Source organism: Phyllobates terribilis, unplaced genomic scaffold (assembly GCF_046119375.1).
Source record: "Phyllobates terribilis strain yellow unplaced genomic scaffold, ASM4611937v1 Scaffold_2__4_contigs__length_985480577, whole genome shotgun sequence".
NCBI classification, from domain to species: Eukaryota; Metazoa; Chordata; class Amphibia; order Anura; family Dendrobatidae; genus Phyllobates; species Phyllobates terribilis.
The window spans coordinates 608736137-608752588 of NW_027362762.1; the positions used below are offsets into that span (position 1 = coordinate 608736137).

Here is a 16452-nt window from a genome sequence, read left to right on the forward strand (position 1 = left end):
GAAAGCTAGATGGTCCCTGTTTTTTTACTAGGTTCAATTTTGTTTTCACTTTCCGTCCAGGGGTCAAAAATGTCAAGGCTGATGCTTTGTCCCGGAGCTTCCCTGGTGGCGATGACCATGAGAACCCTGCCCCAGGTTTACAGAATGGGGTAGTCACTTCCTTCGGCATTCTACCCTGAACTTGCGGGTGAGATGTTGGAGGCTCAGGTGGACGGGCCTTCCTCCTGCCCTTCAGGAAGGTTATTTGTACCATTTAATCTGCGCTGTAAAGTATTAAGGGAACATCAGAACTCTGTGCTTACTGGTCATCCAGGTGGTAAGGCAACTGCGGACCCCCTTTCTCATCGTTTTTGGTGGCCGGGGTTGCATCTGGATGTGGTTGACCACTCTGCTTGTACTATTTGCATGTGTTCTAAAGTATCGCATACCCGTCTGTCTGGAACACTTTTTCCGCTACCTGTTCATAACAGGCCATGGACACACTTGTCCATGGATTTTATTACTGACCTACCGGTATCTGCAGGCAAAACTGTGGTTTTGTTGGTTGCAGATAGGTTCAGTAAAATGGTTCACTTCGTTGCATTACCGGGACTTCCGAATGCCAAGACTCTTGCTCAGGTGTTTATAAATGAGATTTTGAAGCTTCACGGGGTTCCCTCTGATGTGGTTTCAGATTGAGGGACCCAGTTTGTTTCCAAGTTCTGAAAAGCGTTCTGTTCTTGGGGTGCAGCTGTCCTTTTACTCTGTCTTCCATCCTCAGTCGAATGGACAGACCGAGCGCATTAATCAGAGTTTGGAGACTTACCTCAGGTGTTTTGTCTCCTAAAATCAGGAGGATTGGGCATCTTACTTACCGCTGGCAGAATTTGCTATTAATAATCATCATCGCCAAGAATCTACCGGCAGGTCACCATTCTTTGGTGCATACTGTTACCATCCACAATTTGGCACTTTTAGTGGGGGAGGGGCTTCGGTCGTTCTTGAGGAGGAATGTTTTGCTTTGTTACTCTCCTCGGTGTGGCAAGGAGTTCTGAGTAATTTGAAGATCTAGGGAGACAGGTAAAAACATATGGCTGGCAGAAAACTCTTGCCAGGTCTGGACCTGAGTGTGAATGACTTTGTGTGGTTGTCTACCAGGAATATCAAGGTTCCTTCTTGGAAGCTGGGACCTAGATTTATTGGTCCCTATAAAGTAGCCACCATCATTCACCCACCACCGTTTCATCTTGAGCTACCTCAGGCCCTTAAGATCCACAATATCTTTCACAGATCTCTGCTCAAGAAATATGTGGAACCTCTTGAGTCCTCACCCCTACCGCTGCTCCCAATAATGGTTGATAGTAATCTGGAGCTTCAGATTTCGAGGATTGTGGATTTTCGTCTCCAACGTCGTTCACTTCAATACTTGGTGCACTGCAAGGGTTATGGTCCAGAGGAAAGGATGTGGGTTTCAGCATCAGAGGTGAATGTCCATAGTCTGGTTCATTTTTTCCACACCTCTTATCCTTAGAAACCTGGTTCTGAGTGTCCGGAGACCCCTCGTAGAAGGAGGGGGTACTGTCACGGGTGTGTCAGGTGTAACAGACGGTCGCTCTAGATCTGGCTGCAGAAGGGCACTGCATTTGGCATTGCAGACACCTTCTTAATCCTTCTTGCTTTTGGACCCAGCAGCAACCTCTCTCATGCTCTGACACACCCTGGTCTGTGTGTTTATATACTTTCAGTCTGCTTCAGGGAGTCATTACTTCCTTTTTCCCTTGTGCAGGCTTGGAGCAATAGCAGTCGGCTAGCTTCCTCTTTGGTGCCCTTGGAGGACGTTTGGTGTTACAGTGGGTAAGGAAAATATTCAGACCCCTTAAAATTTTTGACTCTTTGTTTCATTCCTGCCATTTGGTAAATTCTAAAAACTTCATTTTTTTTCTCATTAAAGTACACTCTGCACCCCATCTTGACTGAAAAAAAAATCCAGAAATGTAGAAATTTTCGCAAATTTATTAAAAAAGAAAAACTCAAATATCACATGGTCATAAGTATTCAGACCCTTTGCTCAGTATTGAGCAGAAGCACCCTTTTGAGCTAGAACAGCTATGAGTCTTCTTGGGAATGATGCAACAAGTTTTTCACACCTGGATATGGGGATCCTCTGCCATTCTTCCTTGCAGATCCTCTCCAGCTCCGTCAGGTTGGATGGTGAACGTTGGTGGACAGCCATTTTCCGGTCTCTCCAGAGATGGTCAATTGAGTTTAGGTCAAGGCTCTGGCTGGGCCAGTCAAGAATGGTTACAGAGTTGTTCTGAAGCCACTCCTTTGTTATTTTAGCTGTGTGCTTAGGGTCATTGTCTTGTTAGAAGGTGAACCTTCGGCCAAGTATGAGGTCCAGAGCACTCTGGAAGAGGATTTCATCCAGGATATCTCTGTACTTGGCCGCATTCATGTTTCCTTTAATTGCAATCAGTAGTCCTGTCCCTGCAGCTGAAAAACACCCCCATAGCATGATGCTGCCACCACCTTGATTCACTGTTGGGATTGTATTAGACAGGTGATGAGCAGTTCCTGGTTTTCTCCACACATACTGCTTAGAATTATCACCAAAAAGTTCCATCTTCATCTCATCAGACCAGAGAATCTTATTTCTCATAGTCTGGGAGTCTTTCATGTGTTTTTGAGCAAACTCTATGCAAGCTTTCATATGTCTTGCACTGAGGAGAGGCTTCTGTCGAGCCACTCTGCTGTAAAGGCCCGACTGGTGGAGGGATGCAGTGATAGTTGACTTTGTGGAACTTTCTCCCATCTCCCTACTGCATCTCTGGAGGTTAGCCACAGTGATCTTGGGGTTCTTCTTTACCTCTCTCACCAAGGCTTTTCTCCCACGATTGCTCAGTTTGGCTGGACGGCCTGGTCTAGGAAGACTCCTGGTGGTCCCAAACTTCTTCCATTTAAAGATTATGGAGGCCACTCTGCTCTTAGGAACCTTGTGTAATGCAGAAACTCTTTTGTAACCTTGGCCAGATCTGTGCCTTGCCACAATTCGGTCTCTGTGCTCCTTGGGCAGTTCCTTTGAGCTCATGATTCTCATTTGTTCTGACATGCACTGTGAGCTGTGAGGTCTTATATAGACAGGTGTGTGCCTTTCCAAATCAAGTCCTATAAGTTTAATTAAGCACAGCTGGACTCCAATGAAGGAGCAGAACCATCTCAAGGAGGATCACAAGGAAATGGACAGCATGTGACTTAAATATGAGTGTCTGAGCAAAGGGTCTGAATACTTATGACCATGTGATATTTCAGTTTTTCTTTTTTAATAAATTTGCAAAAATTTCTTCATTTCTTTTTTTTTTTCAGTCAAGATGGGGTGCGGAGTGTACTTTAATGAGAAAAAAAAATTAACTCTTTAGAATTTATCAAATGGCTGCAATGAAACAAAGAGTGAAGAATTGAAAGGGGTCTGAATACTTTCTGTACCCACTGTATCTCTCTTATTTTTGCTCAAGCTAAGTTTTCACCCTATGTTTGTTGTTTGTCTACCTTGTTGTCTTTAGTTTATAGTGGGGCTTGACAAGTGCTCACCCCCCACTCTATCTAGGGCCTAGCTCTAGGGATATACAGGGATTAGGTTTCCTGTTCGGCGTTAGGTGCGAAACCTATATAGGGACGGTCGGATAGGTAGGGTTATATTAGATCTGCCTAGGGGTCTCCACTCTCCCTTTCCCTAGCGTTTGGGATACCTTCCCCTCATCCCTTCGTGTTGCACTTAGTCAGGGACCTGTCAGCAGTGGACCTTGATAATTTGCCTGCCAAAGTGCATTCAGCATGGCAGGACATTTTGTCAGACAACCATAAATAATCTCACTGATAACAAGTTGTGTCAGTGCGTGTATTCCTATGCGTGTCACTAATTTTCGGAGCTGTATAAATTATGATGTTTCGATTTTTTTTTTCCATTTTTTCATTATTTGTATATCATTAATATGTCTCTCAATCCTGTGATTTTCATAATTCCATGACTTTTCCTTCTTGGTGTTGCAATTTCATGTTGAGGAGTGTACGTTTGGCTTATAGCAGAATTGAAGGCCCACCACAGTGAAATCAGATGGGTCTCATGAAGCCATGCTGTGGTTTAAAACTATGATCTCTGAAATTTGTGGCATCATGACATTTTTTTTCCGGTGCCACATAAATAGTCATTTTCTGGCCACACTAAAAGCCATGCCTCAACTACTGTAATAGTCACTTACTTCCACCAGAAAAAAAAAACATATATTTATTTTTAAATATTTATTAAAACCTTGTTTTCCTTGTGGTCACTCCAATTCATTTCCTGTCTCTAGGATTATATTTTTTTGTGTAGTTAGTTATTTTTTTATTTTATTTTTATATTATATTTTTTGTATGTTCATCTGGTGATAGGTGTCTCTTCTCACTGCTCAATGCACATGCATGTGTTTAGAACATGGAGAGGGAGTAGGCAGCCATCAGACAAGCCTAACAGCACCTTATTTCCCATAAAAAAAAAAGAAAGGGCGACTTGAAATAATTCTTTCCTCGAACATCTGCTGGAGAAAAATTGGGACACTGTTCTAAATACTGAATATTTGTTTGGTCCCGTGGAAATTTACAGGTTTGGCTGTTATTTGCCAATGTGTGTGTCCAGCTTAAGTTAAACATGAAGCTGTTTTTAGTTTGGTGTGGACAAGTAGTGTATTTAATGGCGCCCTCTCTCAATTTGTGCCTCTTATTTGTAGCATGCAGCAACATTGGAGCAAAAGCAAAATGACACTGAGAATAAGAAGGTTCATGGTGAAGTGGTGAAATATGGCAGTGTAATACAGGTAAGCACGGTCTCGTAGTTTAACATAGCTCAGTACATTGTTTATGATGTGTAAGGAAATCGTCTGCGAGGACCACCCTCATACACGTTAACTTCTAATGCAATTTTTTATTCTTTTCCTCAAAAAAAGTTTTTACTGTATATCCCTACTGGAACCATCTTTTTAGAAATGAGGGCTTGGGAGTGCGTGGCTTCTTATTTTACCCATCATACCCACGCACAAGCAAGCCGGTAGCAGATATCTCTCTATTTTCTTTAGTTAGAATAAAAAAAAGGATTGTGCATGTTGGAATTCCTTTCTTCTCTTTGACATTTGGCATGGGGAGAGCATGGGGCATGCCATGTCAATTAAATGGTAGAATCTTGGGTTTGGCTGGCATTCATCTATTGTGAGTGACTACCTTATAATGACATGTTACCCTAAGGTCCCTTGTAGTGTTGAGCTAGTATGTTCTGTCCGAGTATGCTCGGGCCGAGCTTCGAGTATTTACAGCTGCTCGGTGATATGGTTGAATCGCTCCCGTGTGCATGATTTGCAACTGTTTGACAGCTTTATTACATGTGAGGAATGTCTATTTCTTACACATTCCTCACATGTAATAAAGCTGTCAGTCACAAATCATGCACACGGGAGCGATTCAACCATATCACCGAGCAGCTGTAAATACTCGGAGCTCGCCCGAGCATACTCGGACAGAACATACTAGCTCAACACTAGTCCCTTGATATAGTTTACACATGAAAGATATATTTTATTAACTATGTCTGTGTCTCCCATTTCCATCTTTATTCCATACTTTATTATAGCTGCTTCATATGAAAAGTAACAAGTACCTCACTGTGAATAAACGCCTTCCTGCGCTTCTGGAAAAGAATGCCATGCGTGTTACTCTTGATGCAACTGGAAATGAGGGGTCCTGGCTTTTTATCCAACCCTTTTGGAAACTGCGCAGTAATGGAGACAATGTAAGGAAATCCCTGAAATGTACAATGGGCTAAGCTAATTGCAAAGTAAATTACAGCAATGGATGCATTCATCATGTTAATAAGAATCCCATCCAAACCTCAAAATATTGAGGTAAAATATCCCCCTATTTTACTTCAGTGATGAAGTCATTTTCCATTTCCTGTGCTACTGTCCTTCCAGCCTGCGGATAGATGATAGATAGATCTGTTATAAGATTGTTTTAGACTTAAAGAGAAATACTTGTAAGGAAAAGTACAGTAGGTAAAACAATCGATTATTTTATTTAACACGTTCCAAATTATTATGCAAATGCTATTTTTCTCTGATATTTCTAAATGGTCGATGCAAATGAGTCAGTATAGTGTTCAAATCATCAACCTCCCAATGATAATAGTTTTTTTTTCCAAAAGTTAAAAAACTCAAAATGCACTTTTCCAAATTATTACGCACAACAGAGGCACCAGCAGCTGCAAATTCCTTGCCCAAGACAGCACTATTTGACGCTTTTCTGCAGCAGAGAGATCCTTTTTCTTTATCCTTATTGATTGAAACCTGTGGCCTTCTTAATAATGTGAGATATCCTTCTTAGGCAGTGTGCTCACCATGCGTTTTTCAAGCATTTCCGCAGCGGCAATTCTGCCGCGGAAACGCTTACTAAACGTTTGGTAGAAGGTCTGCTATGTTCCCCAATGATAATCCGCATGTGCTGTGCACATGCTGCTGAAATTTCCGCTGCGGGTTATCATTGCGGAAAATCCGCAGCACTACCATTAATTTTGTGGAATCGCTGCGTTTTAGCTGCCATTGACTTGCATTGAATCGCATAACATCCACATGACTACATGTGCACATGCGGATATTAAGCGATTCAGTGTGCGGATGGTACATGGGGTCTGGAGAAGGGGAGACTCTCCTCCAGACCCGGGTACCATAGTACCTGTAGTTAAAAAAGAATTAAAATAATAAATAAACATATGCTCACCTTTTGATGGCCCCCCAGTCTCCTTCTCCAGTCTCTTCGGCGGCTCGTGGTGGTAAAAGGACCTTCCATGATGTAATTTAGTCATGTGACAGGTCACGCGACCGCTGACGTTGGCGGTCACGTGACCTGTCACATGACTAACTGACGTCATGGAAGGTCCTTTTACACCACCGCGAGCCGCCGAAGAGACCGGACGCACCATACAGGAGACCGGGGGCCATTCTGAAGGTGAGTATATGCATTTACAGCATCATAACTTGATCACACTATATAAATATATGTCAGTTACATGGATTTATATAGTGTGACCAAGTTGTCAAGCACTTTCCAAGTGATGCTAAAATCGCCTGGAAAAGCGCTTGACAACCCGCATGTGAAATCGCATGTTAAAAACGCTTCACATCCGCTTCTACCTGGCAGAAAAAACACATGTACAATCTGCATGTACAATCTGCATGTGTTTTTTCTGCCAGGAAGATGCACAAACTCTCAGGAGAAATCCGCAGCATTTCTGCATCGTGGGCACTTAGCCTTGCTAGTTTTCCTTTAATTGGGCTCACCTGGCAAACTAATGACCACATGTGTTTGAGATTGATTTCAATGATTCAAAGAGCCCTGAGACACAATACCATCCATCAGTTTATTTGGAAAAGAAAAAATGACTTCTTTATGACACTTAAATCCAATCTGCATAATAATTTGGAATGCGGTATATACAGTACAGGCCAAAAGTTTGGACACACCTTCTCATTTAAAGATTTTTCTGTATTTTCATGACTATGAGAATTGTACATTCACACTGAAGGCATTAAAACTATGAATTAACACATGTGGAATTATATACTTAACAAAGAAGTGTGAAACAACTGAAAATATGTCTTATATTCTAGGTTCTTCAAAGTAGCCACCTTTTGCTTTGATGACTGCTTTGCACACTCTTGCCATTCTCTTGATGAGCTTCAAGAGGTAGTCACCAGAAATGGTCTACCAGCAATCTTGAAGGAGTTCCCAGAGATGCTTAGCACTTGTTGGCCCTTTTGCCTTCACTCTGCAGTCCAGCTCACCCCAAACCATCTCGATTGGGTTCAGGTCTGGTAACTGTGGAGGCCAGGTCATCTGGCGTAGCACCTCATCACTCTCCCTCTTGGTCAAGTAGCCCTTACACAGCCTGGAGGTGTGTTTGGGGTCATTGTCCTGTTGAAAAATAAATGATGGTCCAACTAAACGCAAACCATATGGAATAGCATGCCGCTGCAAGATGCTGTGGTAGCCATGCTGGTCCAGTATGCCTTCAATTTTGAATAAATCCCCAACAGTGTCACCAGCAAAGCACCCCCACACCATCACACCTCCTCCTCCATGCTTCACGGTGGGAACCAGGCATGTAGAGTCCATCCATTCACCTTTTCTGCGTCGCACAAAGACACGGTGGTTGGAACCAAAGATCTCAAATTTGGACTCATCAGACCAAAGAAAAGATTTCTACTGGTCTAATGTCCACTCCTTGTGTTCTTTAGCCCAAACAAGTCTCTTCTGCTTGCTGCCTGTCCTTAGCAGTGGTTTCCTAGCAGCTATTTTACCATGAAGGCCTGCTGCAAAAAGTCTCCTCTTAACAGTTGTTGAAGAGATGTGTCTGCTGCTAGAACTCCTCTGTGTGGCATTGACCTGGTCTCTAATCTGAGCTGCTGTTAACCTGTGATTTCTGAGGCTGGTGACTCGGATAAACTTATCCTCAGAAGCAGAAGTGACTCTTGGTCTTCCTTTCCTGGGGCGGTCCTCATGTGAGCCAGTTTCTTTGTAGCGCTTAATGGTTTTTGCAACTGCACTTTGGGGACACTTTCAAAGTTTTCCCAATTTTTCGGACTGACTGACCTTCATTTCTTAAATTAATTGTGGCCACTCGTTTTTCTTTACTTAGCTGCTTTTTTCTTGCCATAATACAAATTCTAACAGTCTATTCAGTAGGACTATCAGCTGTGTATCCACCAGACTTCTGCACAACACAACTGATGGTCCCAACCCCATTGATAAGGCAAAAAATCCCACTTATTAAACCTGACAGGGCACACCTGTGAAGTGAAAACCATTTCCGGTGACTACCTCTTGAAGCTCATTAAAAGAATACCAAAGTGTGCAAAGCAATCATCAAAGCAAAAGGTGGCTACTTTGAAGAACCTAGAATATAAGACATATTTTCAGTTGTTTCACACTTTTTTGTTAAGTATATAATTCCACATGTGTTAATTCATAGTTTTGATGCCTTCAGTGTGAATGGACAATTTTCATAGTCATGAAAATTCAGAAAAATCTTTACATGAGAAGGTGTGTCAAAACTTTTGGTCTGTACTGTATAGTATACAAGCATATACCGTATTTTTGTGAACCACATATACTGTATTATGCACTTTACTTTTTGGGATATAATATTTTATATTTATTTGTACCATTACTATTTATTCTTGCTAACAAAAGTGTGCCTCTTATATTACAGAGGCTGCTTCCTGTTGGTTGATGTAACTGATCTGTGTGTGTTGATGTAGCTGAGCTCTGTGTGCGTGTGGATTTAGTTTAGCTAGATGTGTGTGTGTTGACCTAGTTTAATTGTGTGTGTCTGCATCTAGCAGAGCTGCATGTGTGTACACGTGTAGCAGAGTTCTGTATTTAGCAAAGCTGTGTGTGTAGCAGTGGTGTGTGTGTATATAGCCGAATTGTATGCTTATATACAGCAGAACCGAGTGTGCATTTAGTGTGCATGCAGTAGTGTTTATGTGTGTGCACTGCAGAGAATGTACGTAATATGTATGATGTAAAACTATATGTGTATATTACACATGCTACAGAGAAACACTAACAATAGATATACAATCTCTCCATTGTGTAACGGGACGGGTGGTGGAACCGCTGTGCTGTGGTCCGTGGAGAGCCTGGAGGGGCGTAATTAGGGACCTCACCAAATTTGACCTCAGATGTACGGCGGCTTGACGATTCCATGACCCGAGGAGGGATGAGGAAGGTGGACCAGGTGCAACTCTGGGACTGACCTCGGGTGGATGACAGGAGGCAGGCACAGTCGGGCAAGGCTGATAGGCTGACACGGCTGGTAGACCGGCAGGCGGGCATGGCTGGTAGACAGGCTTGCGGGCACGGCTGATAGACGGGCAAGTAAATGGTGATACATGCACTGGGACCTGAGAACTGACAAGAGTGTTTAAGCAGCAAACTTTTAACATTGCACAGGCACCTACATGTTGGAGGAGGTGCCTTAAGTATTTAGTGTCCTCTGGTCTTTGGCCGGGGACACTTTAGGATGGCGCGCACAGCCCCTTTAAGAAGCAGGGAGCACGCGTGTGCGCCTTAAGCACAGTACCTAGGGATCTGCGCGCAGTGTGCGTACCTCGGGCAGAGTCGGCGTCGACGGAGGACGGAGGAGCGGGACTCCCTGGCCTGGGCCTGTAGTGGTAAGGGTACCCTAGAGCATTAAAATTATTGATATTGACCTTACCCCTCCTCTTGTTTACACCTCAAGTGAAGTTTAATTAGTAGGAAGTATGTTTTATACTGTATATATTTTTGAGTACTGAATCTGAAATATAAATACATCTCTCTTATAGGTGGTTGTTGGTGATAAGGTAAATCTTAACCCTGTGAATGCTGGGCAACCCCTACATGCCAGTAACTATGAACTCAGTGACAACCCAGGCTGCAAGGAGGTAAGAACAATAGATGGCTGGGCTTTTATTCGGTTTAGGCATAAATAACTTGGAAGATACAATTGTTTCCTATTCATTATTGTTCAGTGAATGTTTATAAAGCAAAATGATTTTGTCTTGTAATTTCAGGGTGACTGTACTTTTTATAAATTAAGCCACCTTGATTTCCCAGATTTTGTTTGTGTCTGGTTGTGTCTGGCGAACTAACAGTTGCAGAAATGCATTTGAATTTGCAAATTTAAAGAAAATAAAACTCTGTTATTACTTCAGCCTTTATAACGGACATTTTGGAATGGTTCACTGACTACTTTATGGATACTGTATATTAAAGAAAGCGCTGTAGTTGATTTTCTAATGCTGAAATATATTTGTGTTTTCAATGTAAATGTGGGTGTTCACCATAGGCATCCTCTTCTTGTTTTCTATAAAATTTGATGAAAGCTCCTTTTTAAGGTCACGGTTATAGTGGACCTTAGAGGAGATGCCTACATTAAAGAAATTAACTTTAGATGTGTTCCTAATATAAATACATACAACTTTGTAATGTATTTCTATTTACAAAAGAGCCCTAGACTTCAATTGCTTTCCAGTGGTCACTGCAGCTCCCCTCCTAGTTTGGGATTAGCACAGGAGAGGCTTTCCTGTGGTAGCATCTCATCAATGCTGTGTGTGAAGAGAACTGGCTGAATGACTCATTTCAATAGCTAAGCCAGACCCCTTTTCTGTCTATACATTGTCTTTGAGAAAGTAAGCTGACTGACTTGGCTATTGGTATGACCAGTAAGCCAGCATTCTTCACACAAAACACTGATGAACGTCCAGTTGTGTTGAGAACAAGACAGTTTTTTTAGCATTTTATTATACATTTATTTGGTCCCACTGATGGACTTGACCGCGACCCTTGCTAATAACTTAGATGCTGTGGTCTTCATTGACCATGGCATCAGGTGAATAAAGAGTGGGCCCGGTTATCTCCGATCCTGACAGTTGCAGCAAAGTGTCAGCTGTAAAATACATTGCTGATGGCACAGGCAAAGCTCCTGTGCCCACATCATGCCCGCATCACCCCAGCAGTGTAAGTAAGTAGTGTTGCCTAAATAGGCCATCATGTTCTCCTGATGAATGCGTTGTCATTTCACAAATAGCACAGAAGATGATACCAATTGAACAGTAAGACTGTAGTGTACCCAAGCATTTCATTGGAATTACTCTGTTTTAGGTGAACTCCTTAAATTCTAACACCAGCTGGAAGATCAATCTTTTCATGCAATACAAAGACTACATGGAGGATGCCCTGAAAGGGGTGAGAACAAAAATATGAAATGCATGTTTTAATATTTTCATCACTCCTTCTTCAAGCTTCAAGATAAACCCCTTTTCTCTTATTCATCTTATTCCACTTCTTTAATTGCTATTACATCTATAGTAATGGATAACGGCTATATATGTCACATTAGCTACAGTCATATGTTACTAACCTACAGACAGTATGGCAGATGGACTCTGCGATCAGACTACACACAAGGTTTGTTTGTAGTCTGTAACTATAGAGACACGTTGCTCTGCAGCAAGATTATTTTACAAATTATTTGCGAAGTTTCTTCATTTTTTCATTTTAGATTTATTGGAGCAATAAGATTGCTTGGAAAAGAGTACATCATTTAGGTTTAAAAGGTACAAGGAAATTTTAATTGAGTTTTAATGGGTGCTCCTGTTTTCAGATGTTTTACCTCCTTGGACCTCTGGCAGTTTTTATTCACATTGATACAACAAAAGTCAGGAGCTTCGCAGGAGTTTAAAGGGGCTGTTCAGGACTTAGATGTTTAAGACTTATATTTGGGATAGGTCATCAGATTGGTGGAGTTCCAACACCCCGCACCTCCATTTATCATCTTCCATTCATTTTCTATTGAAGTGAACGAAAGCTGAGCTGCGTTACCTGAGAATGTCTCTATAAATTGTACAGAGTTCTGGTGTACAATTGTTCTGTACACTGTGTACATGTAGTTGCCTTGGGATCTGCAAACAGCTCAAAGGTGGGGGATGCTGGTGTTCAACTCCCACCGATCTGATATTAATGACCTACCCTATCCATGATGAAGTGGAACATTGTCATCACCTTTTTAAAGTATCTTTATTATATTTTTTATCATTGTGATCAGTGAATTGTATATTAAAAATAGATGGAAATTATTTTATCTGAGTTGCAAAACAATTAAAAAACTGTTGAAAAAGAGGCACGTGTGAACCCAGTTTTACACTGGGATAATCATTCTCCCATTCTCCTAGGCAAGCACGTACATTGTAGAGGTTCCATATTGTTTTTTTTATTTGCAACATTTCATATTTTAGCAAAAATGCTCCGAGATGCACCATAGATAACAGACATGTTTGTGCACTAGCTTATCTGTTTTTGCTGTACATATTTCCTATTACTTATGTACTCATTTGTGTAATTTCCATAGGGGGATGTGGTTCGCCTCTTTCATGCCGAGCAAGAGAAGTTTCTGACATGTGATGAATATAAGGCTCGGCATCATGTATTTCTGCGTACCACACTGCGCCAGTCCGCCACTTCAGCTACTAGCTCCAACGCTCTTTGGGAGGTGGAGGTGAGAAGCCCCTCACCTTTTTTGTCTTTCAAGGCTGGATCTTTGTAATAGCTGATTATAAAATGTTAGTTGTGTCCTTATAACAATCCCCTTTTGGTTATAGAGATCCCTAAAATAAGATGATTACAGGCTGTCTAACCTCTGGGGGCCAAAGCCATCACCTATAATATACAGATTTTTCTTTAATGACTAAGGCTTCATTCATGGGGTACTTGTCGATGTGTTGATGTGCACAACTACACATAGTAAACTATGTGATTATTGATATTTTACATTATATTTTTCTTTCTTTTTTTATTAAAGGTGGTACATCATGATCCTTGCAGAGGGGGTGCTGGACACTGGAACAGTTTATATAGATTTAAACACCTTGCAACTGGAAACTACCTTGCCGCAGAAGTAAGTTTGGGGCATTATATTGAAATACTTGATGTGTTATCTATGTAACTACAAGGTGATTGTATTTTGATAGCTAATGCTACAATTAATGTTTAATTTGACCATAGGCAGTATGGCTTGGGGCATATAAACGATGTGTTCTAGTCTTGCACACCTCATTCATTGTTACTGACATTCTGAGTACATATGGCAGTGCTCCTCGTGCTATCTGTAGGTTATGGGTGATTACCCAATAAGTATTTTATTCTAACATTGTTGCAGCGATTAGAGCAGTGGTTTCTCCTTGTTTATTCTCCCTAGCTATCGGGAAATGTATGGATAATGTGGTCAGTTATGTGTTCTGCACAATAAGCTATGCCTGGAGCTGCTTAATGGTGTCCTTACTCCAAAGTACAGCACTATTGGGAGCAGGCAGACAGCGCACTGAAGCCTTCTCTTTTTACAATAGTCACTTTTCAGTTACAAGAAGCCCATTTTCTGAGGTAATCCAGGCATTTGGGCTTGTCTTGCTTTCCCTGATCTCTGTATAAGGTGTAATCATTAGTTGTAGATCTGAGTAGTGATAGAAGGCGTGACAACACTGCTCAGATGTAATGCTATCATTTACACTTAGCAAATACTTATATATATGAGGAACACATTTCCAGCACAGAACCTCATCTCTTAGGAAAAGGTGTGTCTCAGTTTATGGGGATTCAGTGTGAGATAAGAGACATGAAAAAACATGTTTGCCCGTGTTTAGTAGAGTCTTTTTGTAGGTGTGTTTTATGAGCAATTTTCAGCTGCCTACTTCAGTTAGCCTGGAGTTACATTCATTGCCAGGATTTCAGGACACTATTCCATAATAAGATAGGAAATATAAGAGCAATAAGTAATATATTAATAATGTTGTACTCGGCTGTTACTGAACTTCTGAAGAGTATGTTGTAGGATACCCTCACACAGACGTATTTCCATTCCATTTGCTGTCCGTAAATAACACAACAGCACTGAAACCAAGTTTAGCCTATGTGCAAGTGCACACTGTCTAATTTTCTCCCTCACCACACCACAGTTCTGCATGAATCAAAGCCGCAGCATGCTGTAGTCTGTCCTGATTTATGGACCAGGATGCATGTAAATAGCAGGCATCTCCTGCACCCGTCTGCTATGCGGAAAGGCATAAGGAGCCAGTCGCATTTTGTGAATGTGACTGTCCTCCCACCTCTCCTCCTGCTCTCTCTTTGACCACTTACAATCTGGCTTCCGACCGCACCATTCCACTGAAACTGCCCCGACTAAAGTCACCAACGACCTACTAACCGCCAAATCCAAACAAGACTGCTCTGTCCTTCTCCTCCTGGACCTATCATCTGCCTTCTACACAGTGGATCATTCCCTCTTACTACAGACTCTCATCTCTTGGCATCACAGACTTGGCCCTATCTTGGATCTCCTCATACCTAACAGACCAGACATTCAGCATCTCCCACTCTCACACCACCTCCTCATCTCGCCCCCTATCTGTCGGTGTCCCCAAAGGTTCAAACTGAATTCATCATCTTTCCACCATCTCACTCACCCCCCCCCCCATCTGACCTATCCATCAAAGTGAATGGCTGCCCACTCTCCCCAGTCCCGCAAGCTTGACTCTGATCTGTCCTTCAAACTTCAGATCCAAGCCCTTTCCACTTGCTGCCGACTCCAACTACAAAGTATTTCGTGGATCCGCACATTCCTCGACCATGAATCGAAAATAACACCAGTGCACGCCCTCATCATCTCCCGCCTCGACTACTGCAACCTCCTGCTCTGTGGCCTCCCTTTTAACACTCTCACACCTCTCCAAAAGATCGTAAACTCTGCTGCCTGACTAATCCACCTGTCACCCCGCTATTCCCCGGCCTCTCCCCTCTGTCAATCCCTACACTGGCTCCCCATTACTCAGAGACTCCAGTTCAAATCTCTAACCATGGCATACAAAGCCATCCACAACTTGTCTCCTCCATACATCTGTGACCTAGTCTCTCGATAATTACCTGCATGCGACCTCCGATCCTCACAAGATCTCCTTCTCTTCTCCCCTCTTATCTCCTCTTCCCACAATTGCATACAAGATTTCTCCCTTGCATTCCCCCTACTCTGAAGCTCTTTACCCCAACAAATCAGATTCTCGCCTACCATGGAAACCTTCAAAAGGAACCTGAAGACCTACCTCTTCCGACAAGCCTACAACCAGCAGTAACCCTAGTTCCACCATACCGCTGCACGACCACCTCTCCTCTCACTTACTGTATCCGCACCCATCCCTCGTAGATTGTGAGCCCTCGCGGGCAGGGTCCTCTCTCCTCCTGTACCAGTCGGTTACTCGTTTTGTTCAAGACTATTGTAAGTGTTTTTGCTATGTATACCCCTTTTTCACATGTAAAGCACCATGGAATAAATGACGCTATAATAATAATAATTCAATAAATTCAGCAGCTGTGTGAACTTAGAATAATACACAGCATTTTGCTTAGTTTTTCATGGCATCTACATCAGCATTTTTATTGTAGTTTTTTAGGGCGCAAACACTGACATCAGATATTACTTTACATTTTATAGCAACAAATGTAAAATACTACATTCATATTGCAAAACATTTTGGCATGTACATTTTGGTGGGATCAGTGGCATTTTATTTACAAGAACAGCATGTTCAGAATATCTACAAAAATGCTACAAAATAAAAAATAAACACCAAAAATTACGGAAACCCCCTTAAATGTCTGATTTTGTTACATATTGAAAAAACTAGTGTGTAAGTGCACGAAGAAACTGTAAGGCAGTGTTCACATGTGACGTTTTTGCACAAGTTTTTTTGTTGCGTTTTTTTCTGCAGAAAATAAGCTGCACTTTACAGAACTATCAAAAGCTATGAGACTTCAGAAATCTCATGCACACGCTTGTGTTTTTTTTTTCACAAATAGCTCAAA

The 16452-nt window shown here is 42.0% G+C and overlaps 1 protein-coding gene across 1 annotated transcript in view; it reads left to right on the forward strand.

The window, feature by feature from the left end:
* Positions 1 to 16452, forward strand: part of ITPR3 (inositol 1,4,5-trisphosphate receptor type 3) — a 373063-nt gene that overhangs the window by 84112 nt on the left and 272499 nt on the right. The window contains exons 4-9 of the mRNA XM_073666508.1: positions 4743 to 4829; positions 5636 to 5794; positions 10389 to 10487; positions 11707 to 11790; positions 12953 to 13099; positions 13403 to 13498. Coding sequence (XP_073522609.1) covers positions 4743 to 4829; positions 5636 to 5794; positions 10389 to 10487; positions 11707 to 11790; positions 12953 to 13099; positions 13403 to 13498 — 672 coding nt within the window. The remainder of the gene's footprint in view (positions 1 to 4742; positions 4830 to 5635; positions 5795 to 10388; positions 10488 to 11706; positions 11791 to 12952; positions 13100 to 13402; positions 13499 to 16452) is intronic.